Source organism: Gymnoscopelus microlampas (genome assembly GCF_963454915.1).
Source record: "Gymnoscopelus microlampas genome assembly, chromosome: 10".
NCBI lineage: Eukaryota > Metazoa > Chordata > Actinopteri > Myctophiformes > Myctophidae > Gymnoscopelus > Gymnoscopelus microlampas.
Genome location: NC_139947.1, coordinates 38552469 through 38578662, shown reverse-complemented (window position 1 = coordinate 38578662; position 26194 = coordinate 38552469). Strand labels below are relative to the sequence as shown.

The 26194-nt window shown below is 42.5% G+C and overlaps 1 protein-coding gene across 1 annotated transcript in view; it reads left to right on the top strand.

Moving 5' to 3' along the window:
- The window catches only part of celsr3 (cadherin, EGF LAG seven-pass G-type receptor 3), a gene marked incomplete at its 5' end in the record, with an annotated part of 113634 nt that overhangs the window by 73267 nt on the left and 14173 nt on the right, over nucleotides 1-26194 (top strand). The window contains 14 exons of the mRNA XM_084070090.1: nucleotides 9-129; nucleotides 3631-3814; nucleotides 4898-4999; nucleotides 5225-5319; nucleotides 5789-5998; nucleotides 12568-12763; nucleotides 17377-17565; nucleotides 17856-18042; nucleotides 19708-19875; nucleotides 20327-20453; nucleotides 21475-21681; nucleotides 23500-23674; nucleotides 24723-24835; nucleotides 25269-25348. Of these exons, the coding sequence (XP_083926216.1) occupies nucleotides 9-129; nucleotides 3631-3814; nucleotides 4898-4999; nucleotides 5225-5319; nucleotides 5789-5998; nucleotides 12568-12763; nucleotides 17377-17565; nucleotides 17856-18042; nucleotides 19708-19875; nucleotides 20327-20453; nucleotides 21475-21681; nucleotides 23500-23674; nucleotides 24723-24835; nucleotides 25269-25348 (2154 nt within the window). The remainder of the gene's footprint in view (nucleotides 1-8; nucleotides 130-3630; nucleotides 3815-4897; nucleotides 5000-5224; nucleotides 5320-5788; nucleotides 5999-12567; nucleotides 12764-17376; nucleotides 17566-17855; nucleotides 18043-19707; nucleotides 19876-20326; nucleotides 20454-21474; nucleotides 21682-23499; nucleotides 23675-24722; nucleotides 24836-25268; nucleotides 25349-26194) is intronic.

Genomic DNA, 26194 nt, shown 5'->3' with positions numbered 1-26194 from the left:
GTGTGTAGGATTGACCACCAATGTCCCAGAGGCTGGTGGGGGACTCCAACTTGCGGACCATGTCACTGTGATACCAGTAAAGGCTTTGACCCAGACTGCAACAAGACCACAGGCCTCTGTCACTGCAAGGTACACACTCACACACACGCACACGCACACACACACACACACACACACACACACACACACACACACACACACACACACACACAGTACACCCATGGCTAAACACAAGCTAGCCAATGATGTTATTCTGTAGCACCTTGTCAGCATGTATGTCCGATGACTTGCACTCTAATGCTTTTCACTAATGGACCATTACAGGTCCATTTGATACTTTCTCAGAGTTAAATGAACACTCAGGGATTTTCAGGGTAGGTTATTTGCAAAACTGTGCTCAGTCCTGGTGAGGTGTAGTATATGGTTTATGTGTGTATAAAGGAGTGTGTATTAAGGACTTGACACTTATAACCCCATCCTAACCTTAAATCTCATCTACTGACCCTAATCTATAATCTCTGTTATTGACCCCAGCTTTATCTATTCCTCATAAACACACACACACACACACACACACACACACACACACACACACACACACACACACACACACACACACACACACACACACACACACACACACACACACACACACACACACACACACACACACACACACACACACTAATCTGAGGTCTGACCTTACCTCTCATGCAGTTAATACATAAAAATGACACTTGCAACACACACTTTGGTGCTTTAACTCAGAATACACACATGTAGGGGAAATTAATACCTAGTGATTCTCAACCTGTGGGCCAGGGCCCACGGGTGGGCCGTGAGGATATTGCAAGTGGGCCCCCAAATAACTGGCAAAACGCTAAGATTTCTATGGTAATATAACATAGTCCAGTGTATTCTCAGCCTTCCTGCTGCCTGTTTCAATAAAGAAAATACCATCTAAAGTGGATGTATCCTGCTACTAGTGTCAGTACTACTAATAATGATAATAATATTGCTGAAAGGCTGTAGGTTTGGAAATTGTAGTCCTCAGTTTGACAGTGCTGAATAATAGTCATTTGAGGTCCAAATTGGTTCGGTCTGCTTTTGACCTGTCAGAAAGCAATTCATTCTTCTTTCAATTACTCTCATGTTCTCTCATATGTCTATTGCTATATTCTCTATTGCTACTGTATGTATATATATATATATATATATATATATATATATATATATATATATATATATATACCCTTAACCCATTGAGACCTGGAACTGTCTCATTTTTAGATTTGAGCTAAAAAGCATTATTTTACACTTTGGGCTATTTTTGAAAAATCGTGAAAATGTGTCAAAATCTTTGAATAAATATATTTTTAAAGCGAACATTTTAAACTCAAATCTTTGCTTCTGGGGGTCCCTGGAACAAGATATTTTGATGGGGGTCGGCGGCCAAATACATATAATTGTGGGGGTCCTTGACATGGAAAAGATTGAGCACCACTGATATAGAAAAATACGCTTTTCAGAAAACTTGAGATTTAGGAGACATGTAGAATCGGTTGCAGGTCTCAATGGGTTAAAAAAGATATTCCAGACAGATTTCAGTTCACTGCAAGAACCTGCTGACAAGTATTAAATAGAATATATTTTCTTGGTCTGTAATTAACTCACCAGACAGGAGTGCCACCCCCACACCACCACCACCATCGCCCACGTTAAAACCACACAAGAGCATCTGCTCTAATGAGGCATATTTATGAATATTTCACATTTTAAAATCCGCTGAGAGAGGCTGACACCAATACAGTACTTAACCCAGCCTATTAAATTAAACACGGAAAATGCAAATCGGTTTGAAAGGCCAGTGAGACCTTGCTTGTGTAACTGGCAGTCGGTGGCCACAGACAAGCATTTGCTTTCATCACGGTCAAAGGTGTGCTGCTCTGTGAAAGCTAAGCCTGATTCATATGTTGTCGTACAACGGTGTCACGTGCGTCGCGACACATTGTGGCCGTGTAGATTGGCTATTTTCGACACGTGACACCGGTGCATGTGCGAACGCGCTACTTACTCATGTAGTGTCAGGTTGGAATGGAAAACGGCTTGATAGATGGGTGTAGATCGACAGGCCTGGTTTGAGCCAGACATGGTCAATGTATGGGTTCATAATCTGACAGGTTTATCCACAAATATACTGTAAAACCTACAGCAGAGCGGCTGCTTTCATAGCATTGTTATTATCCTCACCATCCCCACCCATGGTGGCTTAAATCGACATGCAAAACACTCAGTGAATACACACACACACACACACACACACACACACACACACACACACACACACACACACACACACACACACACACACACACACACAATAATAGCTGAGATTCACATCATTATATCTGCAGAGGAATTTATGTCAGGATTATGTGTGTGTGTGTGTGTGTGTGTGTGTGTGTGTGTGTGTGTGTGTGTGTGTGTGTGTGTGTGTGTGTGTGTGTGTGTGTGTGTGTGTGTGTGTGTGTGTAAAGCAGTATGTATAAAGGACTTGACACTTATAACCCCATCCTAACCTTAAATCTCATCTACTGACCCTAATCTATAATCTCTGTTATTGACCCCAGCTTTCTCTATTCCTCACATACACACAGACACAGACACACACACACACACACACACACACACACACACACACAGACACACACACACACACACACACACACACACACACACACACACACACACACACACACACACACACACACACACACACACACACACACTCACTCACTCACTCACTCACTCACTCACTCACTCACTCACTCACTCACTCACTCACTCACTCACTCACTCACTCACTCACTCACTCACTCACTCACTCACTCACTCACGCACACACTGTTGTTCTTATCAGCATCTACACAGTAAAATCCACAATACATTTGTCTACCACATTTTAACCATCATTATGTTTACAATTTGGTTACATACAGTATGTACACTCTGTGAGATAATTTAACACTCAGGATTTATTTTCCTGTGTACTATGGGATAACTCTACAGATGTTTGTGTAGGCTGTGTACAACTATGAAAATAAAATGAATTGTGTGTGTGTGTGTGTGTGTGTGTGTGTGTGTGTGTAGTCTCTCTTTTGATGTGAAAATGTGCATGATTGTGGTCTAGTGTGTAAATGCCACGCTGACTGACTGGGATGATATTTTTCTCTATATCTTCTAATGTGATTTGCTTTGAATGTGTGTGTGTGTGTGTCTGTAACCCAAGTATGTATGTGACATTTGCCTTGCATTCTGATTGTGTCTTACATGTGAATGTCCCTGTATGAATCAATTGATTTTGCTGGGGTTTACGTTTGGTTTATTATTCACGTATCTCTTTGTGTCTGTGTTTAAATGTTGTGTGGCTGCACGGGGTGATGTAAATGTCTGCTCTATTCGTGGCACCCTGACATTTGAAGTGTGTGTGCGTGTTTGTGTGTGTGTGTGTGTGTGTGTGTGAATGCATTACCAAAATACTTCATTTTTGTTTTGTTTGTACTTGACTGTGTGTGTGTGTGTGTGTGTGTGTGTGTGTGTGTGTGTGTGCGTGTGCGTGTGCGTGTGTAGGAGTTCCACTATCGTCCGAGGGGGAGTGACTCCTGCCTGCCATGTGACTGCTACCCAGTCGGCTCCTTCTCAAGGACATGTGACCCGGAGACAGGCCAGTGCCAGTGCAGGCCAGGTGTGATAGGTCGACAGTGTAACTCATGTGATAACCCCTTCGCTGAGGTCGCAAACACAGGATGTGAAGGTAGGATGTGAAAACAGAGTTCATCCAGTTTTTACTTATATAAAAAACATAGTGCAAAAGTCGTCTTTTCATGACAAATGGTTTGTTATATTGCGTTCTACAGAAATATGTATTACAAACAGTATTGTACACAAGTTCTACATGCCCTAAAGTACGTTTGTTTACATTTTTTCCCACATTTTTAAAACAATTGGGCCATGGTGGCATCCGAGTGGTGTAGAGGTGAAAAACAACGAAACGACTGTTCAAAAATAAATACATTCTGACACATCTGTGAGCCATGGCAATCTTCAAGTCTTTGCGTTCCTCACAGGCAGCTGAAAAGAAGCGGCTGGGGACTCTATGTGTATTGGAGGAGACACGTGGTTGTTTATGCCTTCCCACATGACCAACTGTAGGGGTTAGCAGTGACACAGACTACACGAGAGGGTGGAAACCTCAGTGAAATAGAAAGACTGAGGGAGAAAACGAGAAACTCTACATGTTCCAACTGTATTTGCGACAGTGTAATTCGAACTGCAATTTGTCTCTGCACTGTTCTAAAATGTTTTTTTCTTTGGTCTGAACTAGACCTTTAGAGCCCCACGGCCAACAGGGTTAAAAAAAAAAGTGACATAGTTGTTAAACTACCAAACATAAAGGCCAAGATGCATTGTCTTCCCTTTTCCATTAAAATAGCCTCTTTATCTACTGTATGTTCTTATCCCACAGTCATTTTGATTTCCCTCATTTCAAGTCAAAAGGATTCCAATTTATTCTTCACACGTCATCATTACTGACCTTTTGTTGCACACTTTAATTAAAATATGTAAACGATAACAATGATTACCAATGTTAAAATCCCTCTTTCACATCTCTCTCTCTCTCTCTCTCTCTCTCTCTCTCTCTCTCTCTCTTTCTTTCTTTCCCTATCCAATCCCACTCTCTATCTTAATCACTCTCACTTTTAATTTGTCCCCTGCTTGCCCCTTCCCTTCATTCCTCGTTCTTGTTCTCTCTCTCTCTCTCTCTCTCTCTCTCTCTCTCTCTCTCTCTCTCTCTCTCTCTCTCTCTCTCTCTCTCTCTCTCTCTCTCTCTCCCCAGTTATCTATGATGGTTGTCCTAAGACCATCACTCAGGGTATTTGGTGGCCTAGGACCAAGTTCAAACAGCCTGCCGCAGTGCCCTGCCCTAAAGGCTCTGTTGGTGAGCACACACACACACACACACACACACACACACACACACACACACACACACACACACACACACACACACACACACACACACACACACACACACACACAGAGAGCAGCATTTTCATTTTATTTTTTCCCCTCTGCAATACACAAATCTTTTCCTCCACCATATATCTTGACTGTGCAGTCTTTGATTGGTTGTTGTGAGTGACGCCTGTGTCCCCTCATGCAGGTGCTGCTGTGAGACACTGTGATGTAGAGAGAGGCTGGCTGGAACCTGACCTCTACAACTGCACCTCTCCTCCATTTGTGGAGCTTAATGTTGCTGTATGTATACTGAACGATTAGTGCAACCAATTATTACGCAGGCAATTAGTCATACAAATGTAGTAGCAGTAATAGTGCTGCCCTTTGTGTAGTCATATAGACATTACAAAGCTAACGGTCATTATTTAGCTAACCTGTCATTCGTTTTTTGTCATGTGTGATATGCATTTTGTGTGCATATTGACGTGTGTGTGTGTGTGTGTGTGTGTGTGTGTGTGTGTGTGTGTGTGTGTGTGTGTGTGTGTGTGTGTGTGTGTGTGTGTGTGTGTGTGTGATACTAATGTTTTCTGTTTGAGTGTGTGGCACATTTGTATACATGATTGAATGTTTATATTGTGTGTGTGTGTGTGTGTGTGTGTGTGTGTGTGTGTGTGTGTGAGAGTGAGAGTGTGAGTGTGCGTGCGTGCGTGTGTGTATAATGTGTATGCATGTGTGTATGTTAATGTGTGTGTGTTTGTGTAACTTCCAGCTGGACTCTCTGGAGCGTAATGAGACAGAGCTGAGCACCATCATGGAGAAGAAGCTGGCTCACCAGCTCCGCGACGTCACCGAGGCAACCACCCGTCTCTACGGCAACGACCTGCAGATCGCCGAGCGCCTGCTGTCCCGCCTCCTGACCTTTGAGACCCAGCAGAGTGGCTTCGGACTGACGGCTACGCAGGACGCACACTTCAACGAGGTACTGACATGTCATTGCATTTTTTTGGGCCATAAGCCACATTGGCTCGGCACTGGCTGCCTGACCGTTTACTGTTGATGCCACTGAGCAAGGCACTTAGCCACTTTAAATCTGGCTGCCCTACTTTGGCATGGCAATTTTTTTTTATTTTTTTTAATATATCGTTGCTGTCGGGCAGAAACCTCATATCTCATATCTTTTTTTCTCCCCCCATAAATGAATGCCCTACTTCGTTGTACGATAGTGTCACACAAAAATAGCAAAAATCTGCAAGCTCACAAGGCTGAGCTTGAAGATCTGCAATTTTATTTTTTATTTTTTTAAGTGAAACTGAAAGTGGGTAAGTCTGTCTGTGGGTTTTATAGATATTTAATCAATGAAAGGTATTTACAAGAGCTTGTGACTAAACAATACTGTATCTACATTGGATCCATTGGAACACAGGTTATTTTTTCCTGTTCCTGAATAGTGACAGTTTTGGACATATAAGGTTTCCACTCGATAGCGACAATATAATATATAGGGATTAAGTGGTTTACTCGCCAATTGCTTTCAGTGGAGCTGCTCAATGGCCAGCGGTAGGGGACTGCTGGTTATAACTGGTTATATTGATTGTACTGGGCACTTCCCAGTGTGAACGTGTGTAACTGCGTGAGTGAGAAAGCAGGCCCATAAACAGCATCAGTGCTCAGTTGACTTAACCTGGATAAATAAAGGTTAAATAAAAAACATGGCTGACTTCTTAATCCCCCAGAGTGCAGCCTGAGGTCCTGTGGAAGAGATAAGGTCATTTTGTTGTCTTGAGAGGCTGCACAGTAAAATCCTCAGTGTTCATTTATACATGTGTGCACACTCAGAGTAAATTGAGGACTCAGGACTTCATAGTGTTGCAGCAGCAGATCGTGAGGCTGCCTATTTTCGGCGAAGATGTTTCATTTATAGCGAAAGGAGGGTGAGGGGGCCTAGTATAGAGCCCTTGGGAATCAAGTCAACTAAGTATAGGGTTTATGGTTAACAGCTTAGCATTACTTAACCTCCAAGGTACAACAGTCATCACTAAAGCGCTAATACCACATGTGACCTTTTTATGTATTAGCATATGTAATCTTTCAGGGCATTTCTGCCTTATTATGAAAAGAATTATGTGAAAAACCAATGGACAATGTAAGCTGTGTTGCATTTGAACCTTGCAACATATGTACAACAGAGTTGTATGATACAGTAGATGTGTACCATAACGGGGAAAGGTTTTTGTATAGATATATAAGATTGTTATACCTCTGTTGTTGTTTTTTACTTTAGATGTGATGGCTATCGTTGCAATACTGTACGCACGCAAGACTTGACCCTCATCCCTGTATCTGTACATAATCTCAGAACTATACTTCACTCCAATCACTCTTAAAGTGTGTAAACATATATATCAGTTATGACTCATATATCTTATATATAAACTGTCATCTGATTCTAGAACATCATGTTTTCTATCAATTCCTTTCTTTCTTAATTCTACCCAAAGGTATCCACTTAAGCCCTATTTTATTGATATTTTGTAGATCTTCAAAATAATGTTTATATATTTTTATGTTTTTTGAAATATGTTGCCTATATAATGACCTACCCCAAAAGTGTTTGAAAAGTTGAAAGTGGTTAATAGTTCAGAACATCTCCGACTAGAGGAGAGTGATCTAGATCGCAGCGGGTGATTTTAAATGACAACAGATATTTAGAGTGTGTGCAGAAAAAACATACCGTGCTGTATATTCATTTCCCTGGGGATGGCAATGTTGCTATGGTGATGTGATGGCAGCAGGAAGTGAAACATTGCAACATGGCTTTTCACTGTAATAAGAGTCAGATTCTCATTTCACCTTATAACATCTCTAACAGCTCAGGATGCAGGAGTCAACATAAATGTGGGAATGTTTGAGTGAGACTTTTTTCTGAAATGGAGGGACAGCAGAATCATTCAACATGATAAATATTCCAGAATTGTCCCATGTCAACACATATTTGAGTCATGTGTCATTTTCGACTGATAAAAAACTGTAGAAATGTATTAATTCAATTGATATACTGTATATCGTTGTTGTTGGGTGGAAAACTTTTTATGATTATTTTAAAAACAGTGAAAATAGAAGATCTGCAAGTTCACATGTGACGCGTTGTAAACATGTAGATCTGTTATTTTTACTCTTTTTGTGTGACACTCATGTAGGACGAAGTAGGGTATTAATCTGTGAAAAAATATAAAAAGTTGAAATATGGAGATAAGAGGTTTTTGCCTGACAGCAACGACTTGTGGTCCCATGTAGCTCAACAGGTAGAGCAAGGCACTAACATTGCCATGGTTAGAGGTTCCATTTCCTGTTCTTTTCAATGGGTAGAACATAGGGCTAACACTCCTGCATTATACGCATCATTATAGTACCTTTATTAGAAGGATAAACCCCTTGAGATGCATCATCTTGTTTTCGAGGGGGTCCTTAGTGGATTTGATTCTTGGATTCTGATTTGATTCTTGCTGGGGACAACCATGCTAATGTAAAACACTCCTCTTCTTAAAATGACAGATGTCATATAAACTAAATGCGATATGTTACCTTTTAAACTGTCCTTTAAATCCCTTTTTTCACTTTTCAATGATGAGGTGAGGATAATTATAGAAGCAGCGATACCCCACATGATGAAACAAATGCTTTAATGTCTGCACAAAAGGTTGAATATCACCTCAGATCTCAGTTCAAACATGGAGCCTTCTATGTCGTGTGAACTGCAGTAGGTTCTATATTACTGTTAATTTTAGCGGTGGTGGTAGAAGTGTTGACAGTTGAATTAATAGTGGAAGTAGAGGTACAGTAGCAGTAATAACCCAGCACAGCAGAACAATTAATCATACAATTCGCAGCAACATTTGTTGTAGTAGCAGCAGCGGTAGTTGTTGAAGTAATAGCAGTCATATTGGTAGCAGCAGTAGTGCTAGTTTCAATAGTAGTAGCTCTAGTTCCAATAGTAGTAGAATAGCAACAACGGCTCAGTTCCATATACACCGTATTTGCATGAGGGAGTAATTATTCTCATTTGGTGCCTGTCGTGGGAGTAATAATGATTGGGAGCCACACATGCTCTCTGGCTTGAGTTCAAATCCCACTGTGCTTTCCTCTCTGTGCCTCTGTGCCTATGATGTCACCAGTCTCAGCTCTTCTAGAATAAATATCTGATGGGAGAATGGATACCCCCGCTCCATTATAACAGAAATTAATAGAAAGACCCATTTTGTGGAGGGAAAATGTTTTTGGAGGGTAAAGAACATGTGATAAAAGCTGAACAACTGAGTTGCGCACCAAGTGAAGTCCCAGTTGGCAAACCATAGCGATCCGTGAGATCAATATATTGTCTTTGGTTAACAAGGTGGGTTATGGGTTGCTATGGTAACTCCACTGGCAATAATGGCGACACCCCACAGTGTGTGAAATGAAAATCACATTCTATCTGACCTTTGCTTTATAGGCAGCCAATAACATAGTCACCCATGGCATATTGCCAAATATATTGTTTTTGGTGTATTAGGTGTTGCTATAGTAATACATTAGCAGTAATAGCGACACCCCATACTCTACAGTATTTGTGAAATTACATTTTCCTTTAACAATTTCTATTGTTAAACATACTGTTAACATACTGTAGATATCTGTGGCAAAACAGAAAAATATATCATTTTTGGTTAACAAGGTATGCGTTGCCATAGAAACACATTAGCAGTAACTACAACAACCAGTGCAGTGTATGTATGTATGAAAAAAACGACTGGAATTTCTACCTGAAATTCCACTTATTTTAAACAGTGGTGAGTTAAGGGGGGCGCATGCTACCATTTCCGGTGGTCACCCTCTCACCGCGGTGGTTTGAAAACTAGGCACGCACACACACACACACACACACACACACACACACACACACACACACACACACACACACACACACACACACACACACACACACACACACACACACACACACACACACACACACACACACACAGTACATATGTTCTTACACAATTTTTGGATAACAAGGCAGGTGCCACATTTAGAATCAAAATTAGAATTAACAACATTACAGTGAGAATTCTGAAACCTTTTTTTATACTGGTTAAAATAGCCACATAGCCACCTGTGTTACCACCAGAATATACCCTTCATGGCCAACAGAAAGTGGATATTGGTTGTCAGAGCAGCACAAGAGTCCAAGTGACACCTTGTACAGTAGTTAAGTGAGAAGAACAAATCTCATTTCTTCTCACCGGACTGCTCATGTGTACAGTATATTGTCAAGATATCAGCATGGTCACACAAGGTGGGTCTCTATTGCAGCAGTGCTGTTCCAGCTCTTGCCATTTCTGACACCAAAACAACAAAATAAACTGTCATCTCACCTGACATGTTAGGTTGTGGCCATTAGACCTCGGTGTTGTGGATTGTAAAGAAACAACAGTAGGAGCAGCACTCACAGTTACAGAGGAGCAACACTCAGTTACAGAGAAGGAGATGAAAGAAAGAAAGAAAGGCAGGAAAGGAAAGGAAGCTTCAGTAGAAAGAGAGCTAATTGAAAACTCTTAACTAGACAACTAATCACCAATAGAATAATGAGTGTCATCTCTCAGGCAATACAGTAGGAATACATTGCAATCAATTGCAGAATTGTTTTTTAATGTATGTATTTTTGATATATGCAATGCCATTATGGAAAATATTTTGCATGTAAATCAGCCATTTCAACGTATTAGCAGTAGTTTTCGTAATATTTTATTCACTATTCATTCAACTTGATGAATTGGGTGCAATGTTAAAAGGCTAACAATGCTATAATTTAGCCATATTAACAAGACACTGCTGGTTTACAGGATTACCTATTGCCAGATTTATATTTTGTTGCTTTCCGTTTCGTGCACCTAAAATAGCCGATCTACAAGCTCACTACGTGTAGTGTTGTGAGACGGTAGATTGGTTATTTTCTGTGGGCAACACTGGCCTGCAACTAAGTATAAATCTGGTTTATGTATAACTAATGGACAACTAGAATAGAAATGAATAGGATAGAAAATCATCAGACCGCAACCGTGCTATACACTGCAGCTTTTCCAATCTTTGTCTCCTCCTCTTGTTTTTCTTTTATGCTTTAATCCCCACCCATCTGCTCCCCCTCTCTCTTCCCCTCTCTCTTCCCCTCTCTGTTCTCCCCTTCTGTTTGTCATTTCTCCCATAGATATTCTCTGGCCATCTGGCCATTTCACTATTTCACTTGCACTGTACGTCTAATAGGCCTCTCTGTTTAGGCCTGAAGTACAAGTACTAAAGTGGTCCATAAGAACAATATTGGTGTAGCTAAGAGAGTCACCGAAAACTCTTCATTTTTTTCCAACTTTCACACTATTCATGGTTTTAACTTCTATTCAATCACCAGACATTTCCTGGTGCAGACACGCACGCACGCACGCACGCACGCACGCACGCACGCACGCACGCACATACATACAAACCCTGTCCTACATGTCTGTTTGTAATGCTTCTGCGCATTAAGAGACTGGTAGCTTTACTAGCGAGTTAGCTGTACCCTTACATACTCCGATCTGACCATGTGTACCTACGAGACAATGAGAGAAAGAGATTCATTTTAGTCTATTAACTGAAAACACATTCCAGTATGTAGAGTTCAACATGGCTAATGTCATGTTAGCCAGGCTAATGGGATGCACTCCCACACACTCACTATTATATACAGTACATGTGTTGATTACATATATTGTAGTGCTGATCTAACAGTATAGTAAGTTCATTTTACAATCACCACTTTTCACTTTGCACATCCTAGTCCCTCTCTCTCTCTCTCTTTCTCTCTCTCTCTCTCTCTCTCTCTCTCTCTCTCTCTCTCTCTCTCTCTCTCTCTCGCTTCTCTTTAAGATTTTTAGCCAAATTTCCAAATTTGGTATGTGGACTTAGACCACCAATACGGACGAGCATGAATTGCTGAAGCCCCGCCCCCTCTGTCTTCCCATTGGCTGGCCTTTAAACAGCCATAACTCAAGTTCGCAGAATGCTACGGAGTACAAATTTTGCACATGGACTAAAACCACCAATAGGGACGAACTGTAATTACTTAAGCCCCGCCCCCTCTGTCTGCCCATTGGCTGGCCTTTAAACAGCCATTATTCCAGTTTGCAGCATGCTACCAAGTACAAATTTGGTAAGTGGACTCAGACGACCAATAGGGACGAACTGAAATGAGTTAAGCCCCGCCCCAAAGGCACCGCTTCCTTCACACAGGGTGTGATTTTTTTTTGTATTTCTGCTTTACTTTTGATAGTGACAGTGAGCGAGAGACAGAAAAGGCTGGAGAGATAGAGTTGTTGACATGCAGCCTCAGATTAGAAGATTTTGGACATAGGCACTTACGTACAGACATTTCATGTAATGCATTTATTGTAAGATTTTAATTACTATAGCTGTGTCTATAGCTGGAATGGATTGAGTTTTCTCGTTACATCATTTTCTCCCTTGATCTTTTTTCAGAACATTGTGCGAGGCAGCAGTGGACTATTGGGTCCTGGTACGACGGGCCTGTGGCGTGCTTTGGCCCAGAGTCAGAGTCACATCCAGGGTGGTCCGGCAGGCCTGGCTGAACTACTGGAGCAATACGCCCAGAACCTGGCCCAGAACATGAAACTCACCTACCTCAACCCTGTGGCCTTGGTCGCCCCGAATATTGGTGAGCTGAGAGGAGCCCCACACACACACACACACACACACACACGTACGTGCGCGCACACACACACACACACACACACACACACACACACACACACACACACACACACACACACACACACACACACACACACACACACACACACACACACACACACACACACACACACACACACACACACACAGTCTCTTCTTATATACTGTAGGTTCACACTGGGAGGTAATGCTTCACATATTATTATATTGTGATGAATGTGTGCACCCACTCTAAGGGAACAATAAAAGATATGGACCTTCCATGTTTAGAGCTTATTGCTCTATTGAATGTACAATTATTGCTTGTTGCTTTTTGCGTTAGGGCATACAGTATGCACATACACATATATTGATTGTTATATGTGGTAGGTAGCATATTGTAGGTTATATTCCAGAATCACATATATGTAGTACATTTACCTATGTATACTGTATATTGATTATAGAAATACAACATTGGTTTGTTTGCTGCATTACTACGGTGCCGTTTGTCCAACAGTAGCTGTGCAGGTCACACAAACTTTATTCACTGTCTTCAAAATGGCTGAGTTCAGCTTTCTTGCTGCCAATAAATCCCAATATAGTTTTGCTGGGTTAGTGTGTAATGAAAATTCATTTCTTACAAATGGCACATGTAGGATTTTCTCATAATGCATAATATGTGGCTGTGGAACGAAAGCACCAATACCTCAGACGCAGAGACACTAATGCAAATTATGATGACTGAGCCAGAGACAGAGAGCTTAGACATAGCAGCAGGCTTGCCAGCAACATACTGTAGACAAACCAATTTCACACTCCCACTTGATTACACACACACACACACACACACACACACACACACACACACACACACACACACACACACACACACACACACACACACACACACACACACACACACACACACACACACACACACACACACACAGACAAAATATACTATACACCTGAAATCAGTAATGTACTGTAGCTGATAATACAGTAGGCTAACTCGGCTAATATTGACTTTACTGTCCAATAAAAGAACAGGGCACAATGACAGCAGGGTTTCACAAAGTACAAGGGGACATTAAGAGGATACAATATGACTGTATGAAGACATACTGTCCGTGTTCAAACTTAAAACTTAAGTCCTATGTCAGTTAGTTGGTTACTGTTGTAGGTAAGTGCCCCTTAGTTGATTAGAATGATGTTCAGACAGCTACAGCTACTGTATTATAGAAACTCACCAAATCGCACATTACTGTGTGCTCACTGCATACTTGCTGCAATGCTGCTCTGAGAATAATTGTGCCATTTTTAGGCCATGAGAAGTTGCAAAGAGTGGCCTGGCACATACAGTAGCACCTGGAAGTTATGTTTTACATTACAATTTGCTTGTTCAGCTCTATCTAGTAATGCATTGCATGGGCTGTTGCAGTACTAGAGAGAGGCAAAGGACCAATTTATACTTTGTCACGCAACCCTTTAGACAAGACATAACTTAAAAAATATGTAAAGTGAGGAAGTGTAATTTAGCCTAAAGGATGTTGCTCTTTTTGTGATGCCAACACTAATAAAACAATGGTAGGAAGAAGTTAAATGATCTCACACTAAGATGTACAAGTCATTATTCAGGTGTGGATTGGACATACCATTTGCCAACAGCTAGATATTGTGGATCTGCATCCTTAGTTCCATGTCACCCACTTTGTCTTTGCCTCCCATATTTCACTTGGGAAATGGCAGAGTAATCTGTGAGAATGTCAACGCAGAGCATAGAAATAGCAGCTACAGCTTTGACAGAAACACAGCCAGGCAATGGACTTTATTACACTTTATACTCCCACACATAGCGGCAGATAAACATGTCATCTCAACTACACACATGTACTGTATGTGTGCATGCTCACACACGCACGGACGCATGCACGCACGCACGCACGCACGCACGCACGCACGCACGCACGCACGCACGCACGCACGCACGCACGCACGCACGCACGCACGCACGCACGCACGCACGCACACGCACACACATACAGAACGCTCCTCTTGTACATTTATCTAGCCAGATTCAATGTGGTACCAGGCCATTGAGACAGTTTGGTCCCAGTAGATTGAGATAGAAATAGAGACAGTGTGATAACAGGATATTGATACAGTATTACAGCGTGGTACCTGGACATTGAGACAGACATTGTGGAAGTGTATTCCACACATTAACTGGTTAAGCCACACCAGACTTGTACAGTATGTGCAAGGTAGTAGCTAGTACTAGTAACACTGGCGAGAACGTCGGCTAACAAACTTAAAGGGATAGTTAGGTAAGGCGGGAATCAAATTATTAGCTTAGGAATGCGACAAAAACAAAAAGAAATCCATGAATTCAAGGCTTCATGGGATGTGCAATTGATAGAAAATAAGTCATTTTTTGGGTGAACTACTCCTTTAAGCCCACTGTTTTGAAAACCAATTATGTCACCGTCACTACCCCAAATTGAAGGACCACTCTAATGGCTTTGGGTGGGTTCTGCAACGCAGTTGTTGTTTCCACCCAGTTTTAACAATGAAACCTAGTAGGGATTGAGAAATCTTTAACAAAATGTCAACAAAATGTTCAGAGACTGACTTAATCGCAATTATTTGAGATAAACGCAATTATTTTTGCATAATCGCCATGATCGTCAAAATCGTTTCCATGTTGAAAAAATTCTAATTTCTAAATATAACAAATCTGAAATAGCAGATCTACAAGCTTGTCGTGTCACTTAGTAACGCGTTTTAATCTTGTAGATCAGCTATTTCTGCTATTTAAAAAAGAATGTATAGTATAAATTATAGTATAGTATAAATGATTAAATATGTCAGTAATTTAATATTCAAGTTATTTGTCATATCTGCCCTGTGCAATATCTGATTTTGAGGCCTAAAAGCCAAACAGAAATGTAATTTTATTCATATGCTCCAGTTTTCAACGACAGAAACAATTAAATTGTCAACTTAATCGTGACAGCCCTACCCGTAGCCCACTGACACAACCTGATTCTAAAAGTCACACTCACCCAGTTAGAGATGCAGTGGACAGTGTAGAAATACCAGCAGTAACAGGACCAGGCTGGCATAAGCAATACTGCCAGATGCTACTGTACGTCTCACACAGACACCCACACAAAGAGAGCACGGCCTAACGCGTGCAGGCAAATTCATCAACAGCTTATGTAGACAGAAAGAGGAACACACATACATGCACATGCAAATACACACACGCGCACACACACACACACACACACACACACACACACACACACACACACACACACACACACACACACACACACACACACACACACACACACACACACACACACACACACACACACACACACACACACACACAGAAAACATCTTTTCCCAATAGCTCCCAGTGAACATGAATTAATTACAGTGAAATAACTGATGCAGTGATGGTACGTCTACTTTCGAGACAAGTGTTTGCTTACTAGCAATCATCAGGTGATGGAAACAAAGAGACAGGTACACGGTCACACACACACACACACACACACACACACACACACACACACACACACCATCTGTTGTATTGAGTGGTGTTCACAGCACTCTCTTTCTGTGTATTGAGTACTGTTCCTATTGTATTTTCTGGGTCAAGTGCTCACTCAATGCAGTCTACTCCACCAGAAGCTGTTCAATATGGACATTCTGTACGCTTTAAAACCTCATTGCCTAATATACAACCGTTCTGAACTCTGACGCTTTTTTTAAATGAATATTCGGTGTGAAACGTAATCTATAGGTGATTAATTGGTCTGATGGCAAAGCACATTTTTATTTATTTATTTAACAGTTATTCAACAGGGACCTGCTGTTTAATAACCCATTTCCAGTTATTATACCCCTGTTCTTTATTGATGTGTTTTTTATGGATCTTTATGGGAATTTGACAGACCCCAATTAACTGAAGAGTAATTGGTGTGCTTCTACTGTAGCACTTTTTTCCCCTCTTTTTTTTCTTTCTTTTTTGCTATGCTATTCAAAATGGACCTACTGTTTTACAATCTGGAGTATGGATTTTAATATGGGCTACACACAATGCTCAGTCCATAGCAGAGTAATGAGTGATAATTAATGTCGACCATTTATATCAATGGGTTTTTGACGTCACAATCAAAGCAGTTTAAAGTGCACTCACTGTAACATTTGAGATGAGAAATGTGTGTGTGTGTGTGTGTGTGTGTGTGTGTGTGTGTGTGTGTGTGTGTGTGTGTGTGTGTGTGTGTGTGTGTGTGTGTGTGTGTGTGTGTGTGTGTGTGTGTGTGTGTGTGTGTGTGTGAGAATGAATGCCCATGTAGGCTACTGTATATCTTTATACGTGGGTGTGTATGTGTATCTGTCCCCATCACCTGATGATTGTTACCCAATGAACAAGCACAAGAATACACATGTAACACGTAATTAATTAATTAATGTGTGTGTGTGTGTGTGTGTGTGTGTGTGTGTGTGTGTGTGTGTGTGTGTGTGTGTGTGTGTGTGTGTGTGTGTGTGTGTGTGTGTGTGTGTGTGTGTGTTTGACAGTGATGAATCTGGACCGGGTGGAGAATCACACACACGTGCGTAGACGTTTCCCACGGTACCACACCACTCTGTTCCGGGGCCAGGTTGTCTGGGACCCCCACACACACGTGATACTGCCCCCTGCTGCCCTGGTCCCTCAACGACACCAGCAACACGGTTGGAAAGACAAGGAACGCACAGAGAAGGAAGGTACGTACGCATTATTAAAACCCACAGACATATATGAGGATAATTCAAGAAACAGACATAGATTAAAATGTTATATTGTGGGCAGAGTAATGCCTAATTTATGCTCCGTCACCCAACGGAAATAGCGCGTTGAGCTTTAAGGTCGGATATTTTCGGCATTGCGACACCACCGTGCGACGAAGTATGAATCAGGCTTTAGTTATTCAGACACCGCACTTTTTCACAAATACACATATACTCAGATCTATAAAGCTTTGCTCTTTGATTCACACACGCTTGCTTTTCTGCAGCTTCAGGACCTCAGCACACTGGCTCCGCCCCTGTCAGCATGTCGTCCAATCAGACAGGAGAATACACTGCTGCCAGACGCTCTGTTTCATTGCCCGAGCCACCAATCAGCATCGTTATCATGCTGATCTACCGCAGTCTGGGCGCGGCCCTGCCTCCCAAGTACCACACTGACAGACGAGGAGTCAGGTACGAACTTATACTGAGACAAATATCAATATAATTTAATTAGGGCTGTTAAACCATTAAAAACAGTATTTGAAACTATTAAGATTAAAATCAGGGATTTTTTAATTTTGAACTAACCTACTGTACCACCAAGTTTATGAGGAAGCCACACAAAAGAGGTACTGTATATGACCAGTCTATAGGAGTCGCTAGTGCAGCAGCAGAGAACAACCTCCCAACCCGCAAACATGGCCAGTTGTGGTGTGTTGGAATGCCCGCCCCAAACCAGTTGCACTGTAGATAGTCCGACAACTATTCCACAATCTCTGAATGCTACATAGATTCTGGAACTACTCTACACTACTACACTGAAAGCTGATAACAGGAAGTTCCGTTCTCGAAGAGAATACACTGTGGAGCACTCGAATCCCAGTCTCCTTGGTGGTGGGCGGGAACTTTACCCCTGCGCAACCTGGACGTCCCTGTAGTATTAGTATTCGTTTATAGACCCTTTTTCTGTCAGTAAACATCATTACGTTTTTTGCAGTATTGCCTACAACAGACAATACTGCATTTAACCTGACACTGTGCACTAGAAACACACACATTTTTGATGCTCGCCTCAGTCCAATCCTGATCCTGAGCCCAATTGTTTTATATCCTACAGTATTTTTTAGTTGTCTTTGATTTGTTTTTTTTACTGGCACTGGCAGCTGTTATGTGATTAGCATGTGATTGATTCGCTTTGCTGTTTGCTAATCTGTTCTGGGCCTAGAGTGTGTACGGAAACTGTGTGTATCTGCTATAATGTTTCAATTTGGAGCCATTAAATTTCTTGATTTTGGAACCCAACAACACAGCTAGATGACATGTTCAGTAGTTGAGTAGCTAGCGTACAGTACAACCAAAGAAGTTTGCTACTATTCTGTGGTGATTCATGTTTGCCTCCATTCCAATATTCCTTTGTTTTGCCTCAAGCTAATGCCTTGACATAATCATGATGTAGGCACAAAAAGGGTCTATATAGGTCAGTTTGTTGCCCAGACCAGTTTGTGGCACTGTACTTAATACTAAATTATCTCATCTCTTCAGTATATCTCTATTCCCAGCAGTCTCCCAGACATTTGATAGGATCCATTCCCCCTCAAATATCTCCATCTCTGTTCTCTGTCTGTCTCTGTCTGTCTCTGCCCCCTCCCCCTTCATTGATCGCTCTTGCTCTCTTTGGGAGCTAGTATGCTTCTGTCTGTCGATAACAGTGGATTTGAATTTCTAACCCAGTCTCCCTGTCTATACAGACCCCCTCCAGTGTCAGTCTCTAGACCAATCAGGCATTTCTGTCTGTTCTATTATATTTAACTTATGTTCTCTTATCCTAACATCCAGACCTCCCAGAACATCTGGTAATGAAGTCCCCAGTGGCTAGCTTGTCTGTTAGTAACAGTGTTTCAAAACTCTGGTCCTAAGACACAAATTAAACATAGTTTTATATCCTACCAAGTAGTGTGTAGTGTGTCCTGGGTCTAAATTTGTCTCCGCTTAGACAGCTTGAACGAAAACCAAAAGCGATCTAGGTCTGTCCCCGAGGACATTACCTGAGCTGAAAATCACTGTTCCGTAACAGATAGAAAATGTGTGTCACTATTGTATATCTAACTCTATGTTCTATGACCCCCCACCCCCCAGGCTGCCCAGACATCCAGTAATGAATTCCCCGGTGGTCAGTGTGTCTGTGTACAACAACCACACGTTTGTGGGTGGGCACCTGGACCAGCCACTCCTTTTGGAGTTCAAGCTGCTCGAGACAGCCAATCGCAGCAAGCCGCTGTGTGTGCAGTGGAACCACAGCAACATGTGAGTGCTGGTGCACACACACACGCACACGCACACGCACACACACACACACACACACACACACACACACACACACACACACACACACATACAGTACACACACACACACACAGTACACACACACACACACACACACACGCGCGCGCGCTCACGCTCTCTCACACACACACACACACACACACACACACACACACACACACACACACACACACACACACACACACACACACACACACACACACACACACACACAGTGCACATACAGTACATAGACTTTCACTGTCCTTGTTTCTCACACCTGTAACGTTGACATCTCCCTCCCTCCTCTCTCTTTTCATCCTGTTGATATACTATCTCTACCCCCACTTTCCTTGCACTTCTTGCTATCGTTCTCCCTCCCTACTGCTCTCTCTCTCTCTCTCTCTCTCTCTCTCTCTCTTTTGCTCTCCAGGTATGAGATGGGAGGTTGTTGGACAGTGAGAGACTGCATGGTTGTCTATAGGAACACATCTCATGTGCGCTGTCAGTGTCACAGACTGGGCACCTTTGGAGTGCTCATGGACAGCTCTCAGAGAGAGGTTAGTGCTAAAATAGTGTCTTTCTCTCTCTCTCTCATATACACACACTCGCTCTCTGCCTCACTTTCTCTCTCTTGGGCGTGCGCTGTCAAGAGCAATACAATAATTATTCTGGGATTACTTTCGCTTATGAAACAGGTTGGGGGGGGGTTATATTATAGTATTCTGATTACAAACGTTTTTTAATTTCTTAGAATTTCTTAGCAAATTCTCTTTTACTTGCAGTGTGCCCGTAAATTCCAGTTTGCATAAATCCATTTTTAGGGGCAAATGTGAGTGAAATACTCTCTTGTAGTCTTGTAGAGTAGTGGTTCTCAACCTTTTCAGGCCGCGACCCCCCAAAATAATCATATTTGAACTGGGGACCCCCAAAAATAATCATATTTGAACTGGGGACCCCGCAAAATAATCATATTGGAATCTACAAGCTGCGTTGTGAGCTTGTTGATCAGCTATTTTGAAATATTTGCCTATTCCTTATATTATTTGACAATTTGGCCAATGTTTGACCCGTTTTTATAGTATAGTTTGTTGACGAGTTTTGATGCCGTAATGGTCTTTTTTCATTAAAATATATTTTTAGGCATTAAAATAGGTCTTATAAGTCCTAACATTGTGACTTTAATGACATCTGGGGACCCCCCTGGGGGTCACAACCCACAGGTTGAGAGAGATTGGTTTAATTTCCTCTGCCCATCAAATCAGGAGAAGCTTTCTCATTGCATAGACCCGGAAAAGAGGCTAAAATGTGTATGTCTACCTGAGGGTCGTATTTCCATTACTACGAATCAGAGCTAGAGCCGATAAATAACCATGCATGCCTACTGCAGAGTCATTTGTCATGTTACAGTAACCTATATATTTTATTGTTTTTATGTTTGCCTATTATGCACAGAATACTAGGGTTCATGTGGTGATCATCCTCCTCTTTACATTCTCTCGTCTTCTCTACTAATCTCCCTGTCCCCCTCAACCCCCCTCCTTCCTTCCTCGCTCTCTCTCCCTCACCTGACCTGAGCAGCAGCTGGAAGGAGACCTGGAGACGTTGGCCCTGGTGACGTACTCGTCCCTGTGTGTGTCCATGTTGGCCCTTCTGCTGAGCGTGGCTGTGCTGTCGTGTCTGCGCGGCCTCAAGTCTAACGTCAGGAGCATCCACTGCAACACGGCGGCCGCCATGTTTTTATCTGAGCTGGTGTTTCTGCTGGGAGTCAATCAGACTGAGCAACAGGTACTGGAGGAGGTGTGTGTGTGTGTGTGTGTGTGTGTGTGTGTGTGTGTGTGTGTGTGTGTGTGTGTGTGTGTGTGTGTGTGTGTGTGTGTGTGTGTGTGTGTGTGTGTGTGTGTGTGTGTGTGTGTGTGTGTGTGTGTGTGTGTGTGTGTGTGTGTGTGCGTGTGTGGGCGTGTGTGGATTGTATCCCTGCTTTTGTTTCCTCTTTCCTCTTTTTTTCCTTATTTTTCTTAATTTCTACTTCTCTCTATTCCTGTTCTCCACCTCTCTCAACCTTAGCCTCTCCTTTCTTTCTTCTCTCTCTCTCTCTCTCATGGGGTCTATGACGATGACGCCATGTCTGCTCCTTTACTCTTCTTTACAGTGTTCGCACATACAGTACTTAAAGTGTGTGTGTGCATCTGAAGTGCAGTGAATAAATCATCTAATGAGTGTTGATTATTATGTGTGTTCACTCAGCATAAAATCCAGTTAATGCTGTAGACTGTATTACAGTAGTCTACATGAAAACATAAACCCCTCGATGTGTGCACTAATTTTAGCTTTGTGTGATCACACATTCATTGTGTGTGTGTGTGTGTGTGTGTGTGTGTGTGTGTGTGTGTGTGTGTGTGTGTGTGTGTGTGTGTGTGTGTGTGTGTGTGTGTGTGTGTGTGTGCGTGCGTGCGTGCGTGCGTGCGTGCGTGCGAAGAAAGCATTCGCTCTACGTGTGGGAGTGTGAAATCCATCGTCTGACTGTATTCCTGCCAAGACTGCTGCTATTTCTGTGTCTCAGTCTCTGACACCGACTGTGCCTCAGACAAGGACACACATTTACATGTTAGGTGTGCTCATGTCAGTGGGGGTTGGATGTCGGTACTCTTTGCACCAGAGGTTTCTCTGGGACCAGACTGCGGTAGTTCAAGTGGAATTATTTTGCTGAGGTACACATACGTTCTGGCCTGGAATAATATCCTACACCATAAAATCCTGTGATCATTTAACCACTGAAACCCTATACTTAGCTGACCGGTGTCCCCCAGGGTTCTTTACTAGGCCCTTCTTATTTTCGCTCTACTAAATATCCTAGCTGATTTTTGGCGAAGGTTTGTCCCAAAATAGGGTTCAAGTGGTTCAATCTGATGGTGTACAAATGTAACCAATGGCACTGTAAGGGTTACACATAGATAGAGTAACTGTCAGACTCATAATATTCATTCATATTTAGATGATGGAATCCGTTCGTTTGTTCATTCCATTCACTTCCAGAGAGAGTGGCACCCTGCCACTGATTCTGTTAATTAATTAGTCACATCTGGGATTGTAATGGAAACCACCTGTCAGTGGATTTCTGACACCTGTTGCTCCGGGATAAACACCTGTTGTTCTCCTGCAAGGATCATTGTGTTCACTCTGTCATTCGGGATTGTGTGTCGATGAATGTGATCCTCTGACTATGAAAATTGATTTTCCCTCTCTCTGTTTGCTTTTTTTCTACTGTTCTCATTCTTTCATCCCCCTCTTTCTCCTCTCCATCTCTGTCTCCATTCCTCCCTCCCTACTATTTATCCACCAACTTTCTCCATTCCTTACCCTTTGACCCTCCCGTCCTTTCCTCCCCAATCTAATTCCTTTTCCTCCCCTCCTTTCCCTGTCCTCCCCCCTCTTTTGGGCTTTTCCGGTATGTCTAAACATCTCCCCTCCTTGTCCATTCCTTTCTACCCCTCCCTTCCCCCCCCCCCCCCCCTTATCTTTGCCCCTTCCCCCCTCCATCTGCATGTTACCTCCATTTCTCCCTCTTCCTCCTTTCATCGCCCTCTCTCCTCCTCTCTGCCTCAGTTCCTGTGTACGGTGGTAGCCATCTTGCTCCATTATTTCTTCATGTCAACGTTTGCCTGGATGTTTGTGGAGGGGCTCCATATCTACCGCATGCAGACGGAGCAGCGGAACATCAACTATGGAGCCATGAGGTTCTACTACGCCATAGGCTGGGGGGTGCCTGCCATTATCACTGGTAAAGAATAAACACCCGTCTGTGACGAGGCACATGCATATGTTTTGGGGAAATGTGTCTCACAGTGTCGGGTCCCGTTGAGGCTTGCAGACAACTAATAATACACATAAAAATGCATGTGAACACACAGTTGAAAGCATTCACACGTACATACATACTGTGCTGTAAGATATTATTCACAGACATACGCACGCACACGCGCGCGCGCGCACACACACACACACACACACACACACACACACACACACACACACACACACACACACACACACACACACACACACACACACACACACATACATACGCGCACAGTTCTCAGATATGCAGTATGTGTGTGTAGATAAGAAACCTCATTGACACTTCCATTAGAAAGGTTTCACTGACATTTGAACACAGGGCACACACACACACACACACACACACACACACACACACACACACACACACACACACACACACACACACACACACAAAATCAGATAGACACACAAGCAATTTCTCTATACATACATAATAGGCTTGCTCTACAGGGTATCTTCCCCTGTCTTTTCCTGTCTCTTTCTGGTTGTCTCTCTTGCACAAACAGAAACAGTTTATTTCCAGACACACATACTGTTAGCTATCTGTGTGTCTCTCTCTCTCTATTTCGCTCTCTCTCTCTCTCTCTCTCTCTCTCTCTCTCTCTCTCTCTCTCTCTCTCTCTCTCTCTCTCTCTCCTCTCCCCCTTCTTTCTTTCTGTACACACAAATTAGAGGGGCACACACCCTCTTCTGATTTCCCTCCAGATACGCACTATTCATGCCGCCAGTTTGTCTTTATTGCTTTCTCATTGCTTTATGTGCACGCACGTACGCACACACACTTCCTGTTTCTCAATTCAAAGATTGGCTGCTTATCTCTCTGTTCGTCCCTTTCTCTCCCATTTCTAAATGCATCTTCTCTCTGTCTCTCTCCTCTGCTTCCCTCTCTTTCACTGTCCTATGCTTCTAACTGCTCTCTCTCTCTGTCTCTTTCTTCTTGTTTCTCTTTATTCTTCCTCTTTTTCCAGGCCTGGCAGTGGGATTAGATCCAGAGGGTTATGGTAACCCAGATTTCTGTTGGATCTCTATCTATGACAAACTCCTCTGGAGCTTTGCCGGACCCATCGCTATCGTCATACTGGTGTGTGTCATACTGAGGGGCTGCCATATCACGATAATAAAGATTTCCAAAATCCCAGATGATATCTAGTCTCATATCACAATATCGATTGTAATATTGATATATTGCCCAGCCCTATTGCTCTTCCTGTCTATTAGTGTCTATCTAATGCAGGGGTCTTCAACAGGGGGTCCGGGACCCCTAGGGGGTCCTCAGAGTTACTACAGGGGGTCCGCCAAATCTTTGTGTGACATGATTTTTCATTTTACCGTAACCACTTGAACCCTAGCATCCCTTTTCTAAGGAGAACTTTTAGCCAAAAATAGCAGATCTACAAGCTCACAACGCCTCGCGCTTGTGAGCTTGTTGTTGAAGACCCCTGATCTAATGCATGTACTTGTTGGTAGCGCAGCATGGCACATCCTTTACCCCGGTGCTAATGTTCTCTATGCAGATGAATGGAGCAATGTTCCTGATTGTTGCCAAGATGTCCTGCAACCCCTCGCAGAAGGAAACCAAGAAACTCCCTGTCATGTGAGTAGAGACCTGGAAAGCTGCAGTGGTTCAGTATCTTAATGTGTAGGTTTAGGCAGATCATTAGTAGAATCATACAGGACCTGCTGCAGGGGGAGCTGTCAGTTGAGCCTGACTGTGCTCCACTGTAACCTACAGGTTGTGTTGCAGGTCTGCATGACCCATTTATCATTCCCTTGACAGGTCAGCATCACCAGCAGGCCACAGGCACAGTTGAGGGCTAAGCTTTGAGTTCTCTGACTTTACCTGCATGGAGAAACAGAGGGTCCATGGTTCAAGCCCTTCCTGAAGGAAAATCTAATTTCCCAATCATTTTCAACTGCTAAAGACAGTGTAGATGAAATAACAGCAAATGAACACGTCTTCTAACATTATGTTCAAATTTGCAGTTTCATGTAGCAAACATCCCTCGGGACCAAAATGCTGGAACTATTGATTTTATTAACATTTCGATCCTAAGGCGCTCTTCAATAGACTAGATTCATATGCTTAGATTTACTGTATAATGCCACCATCCCAGAATAATCACATAATCTCATGTATGCAGTTTTTTCCCCATGACTTTATTCAAGCAGTAACATGTTCATAACTCATGGTACATTTCCTAACACAACAAATGGTATAATGGCAATCTGATGATGTCTGACCATAAGGCTTTGTTTTTACCCTGAATTCCTGAATAGTTCTATGTCTGTAGTGAGAAGTTAGCTCATCATATGAACGTCTGACGAATAGTAGTAAGAGTAGTATATTGATTAAAGGGTATATGACCTGACCATTTACATGATCTGGCCATAACAATAACTTGACGATCACCGTCACACGTTTTGAAGCAGTGGGTAAAAC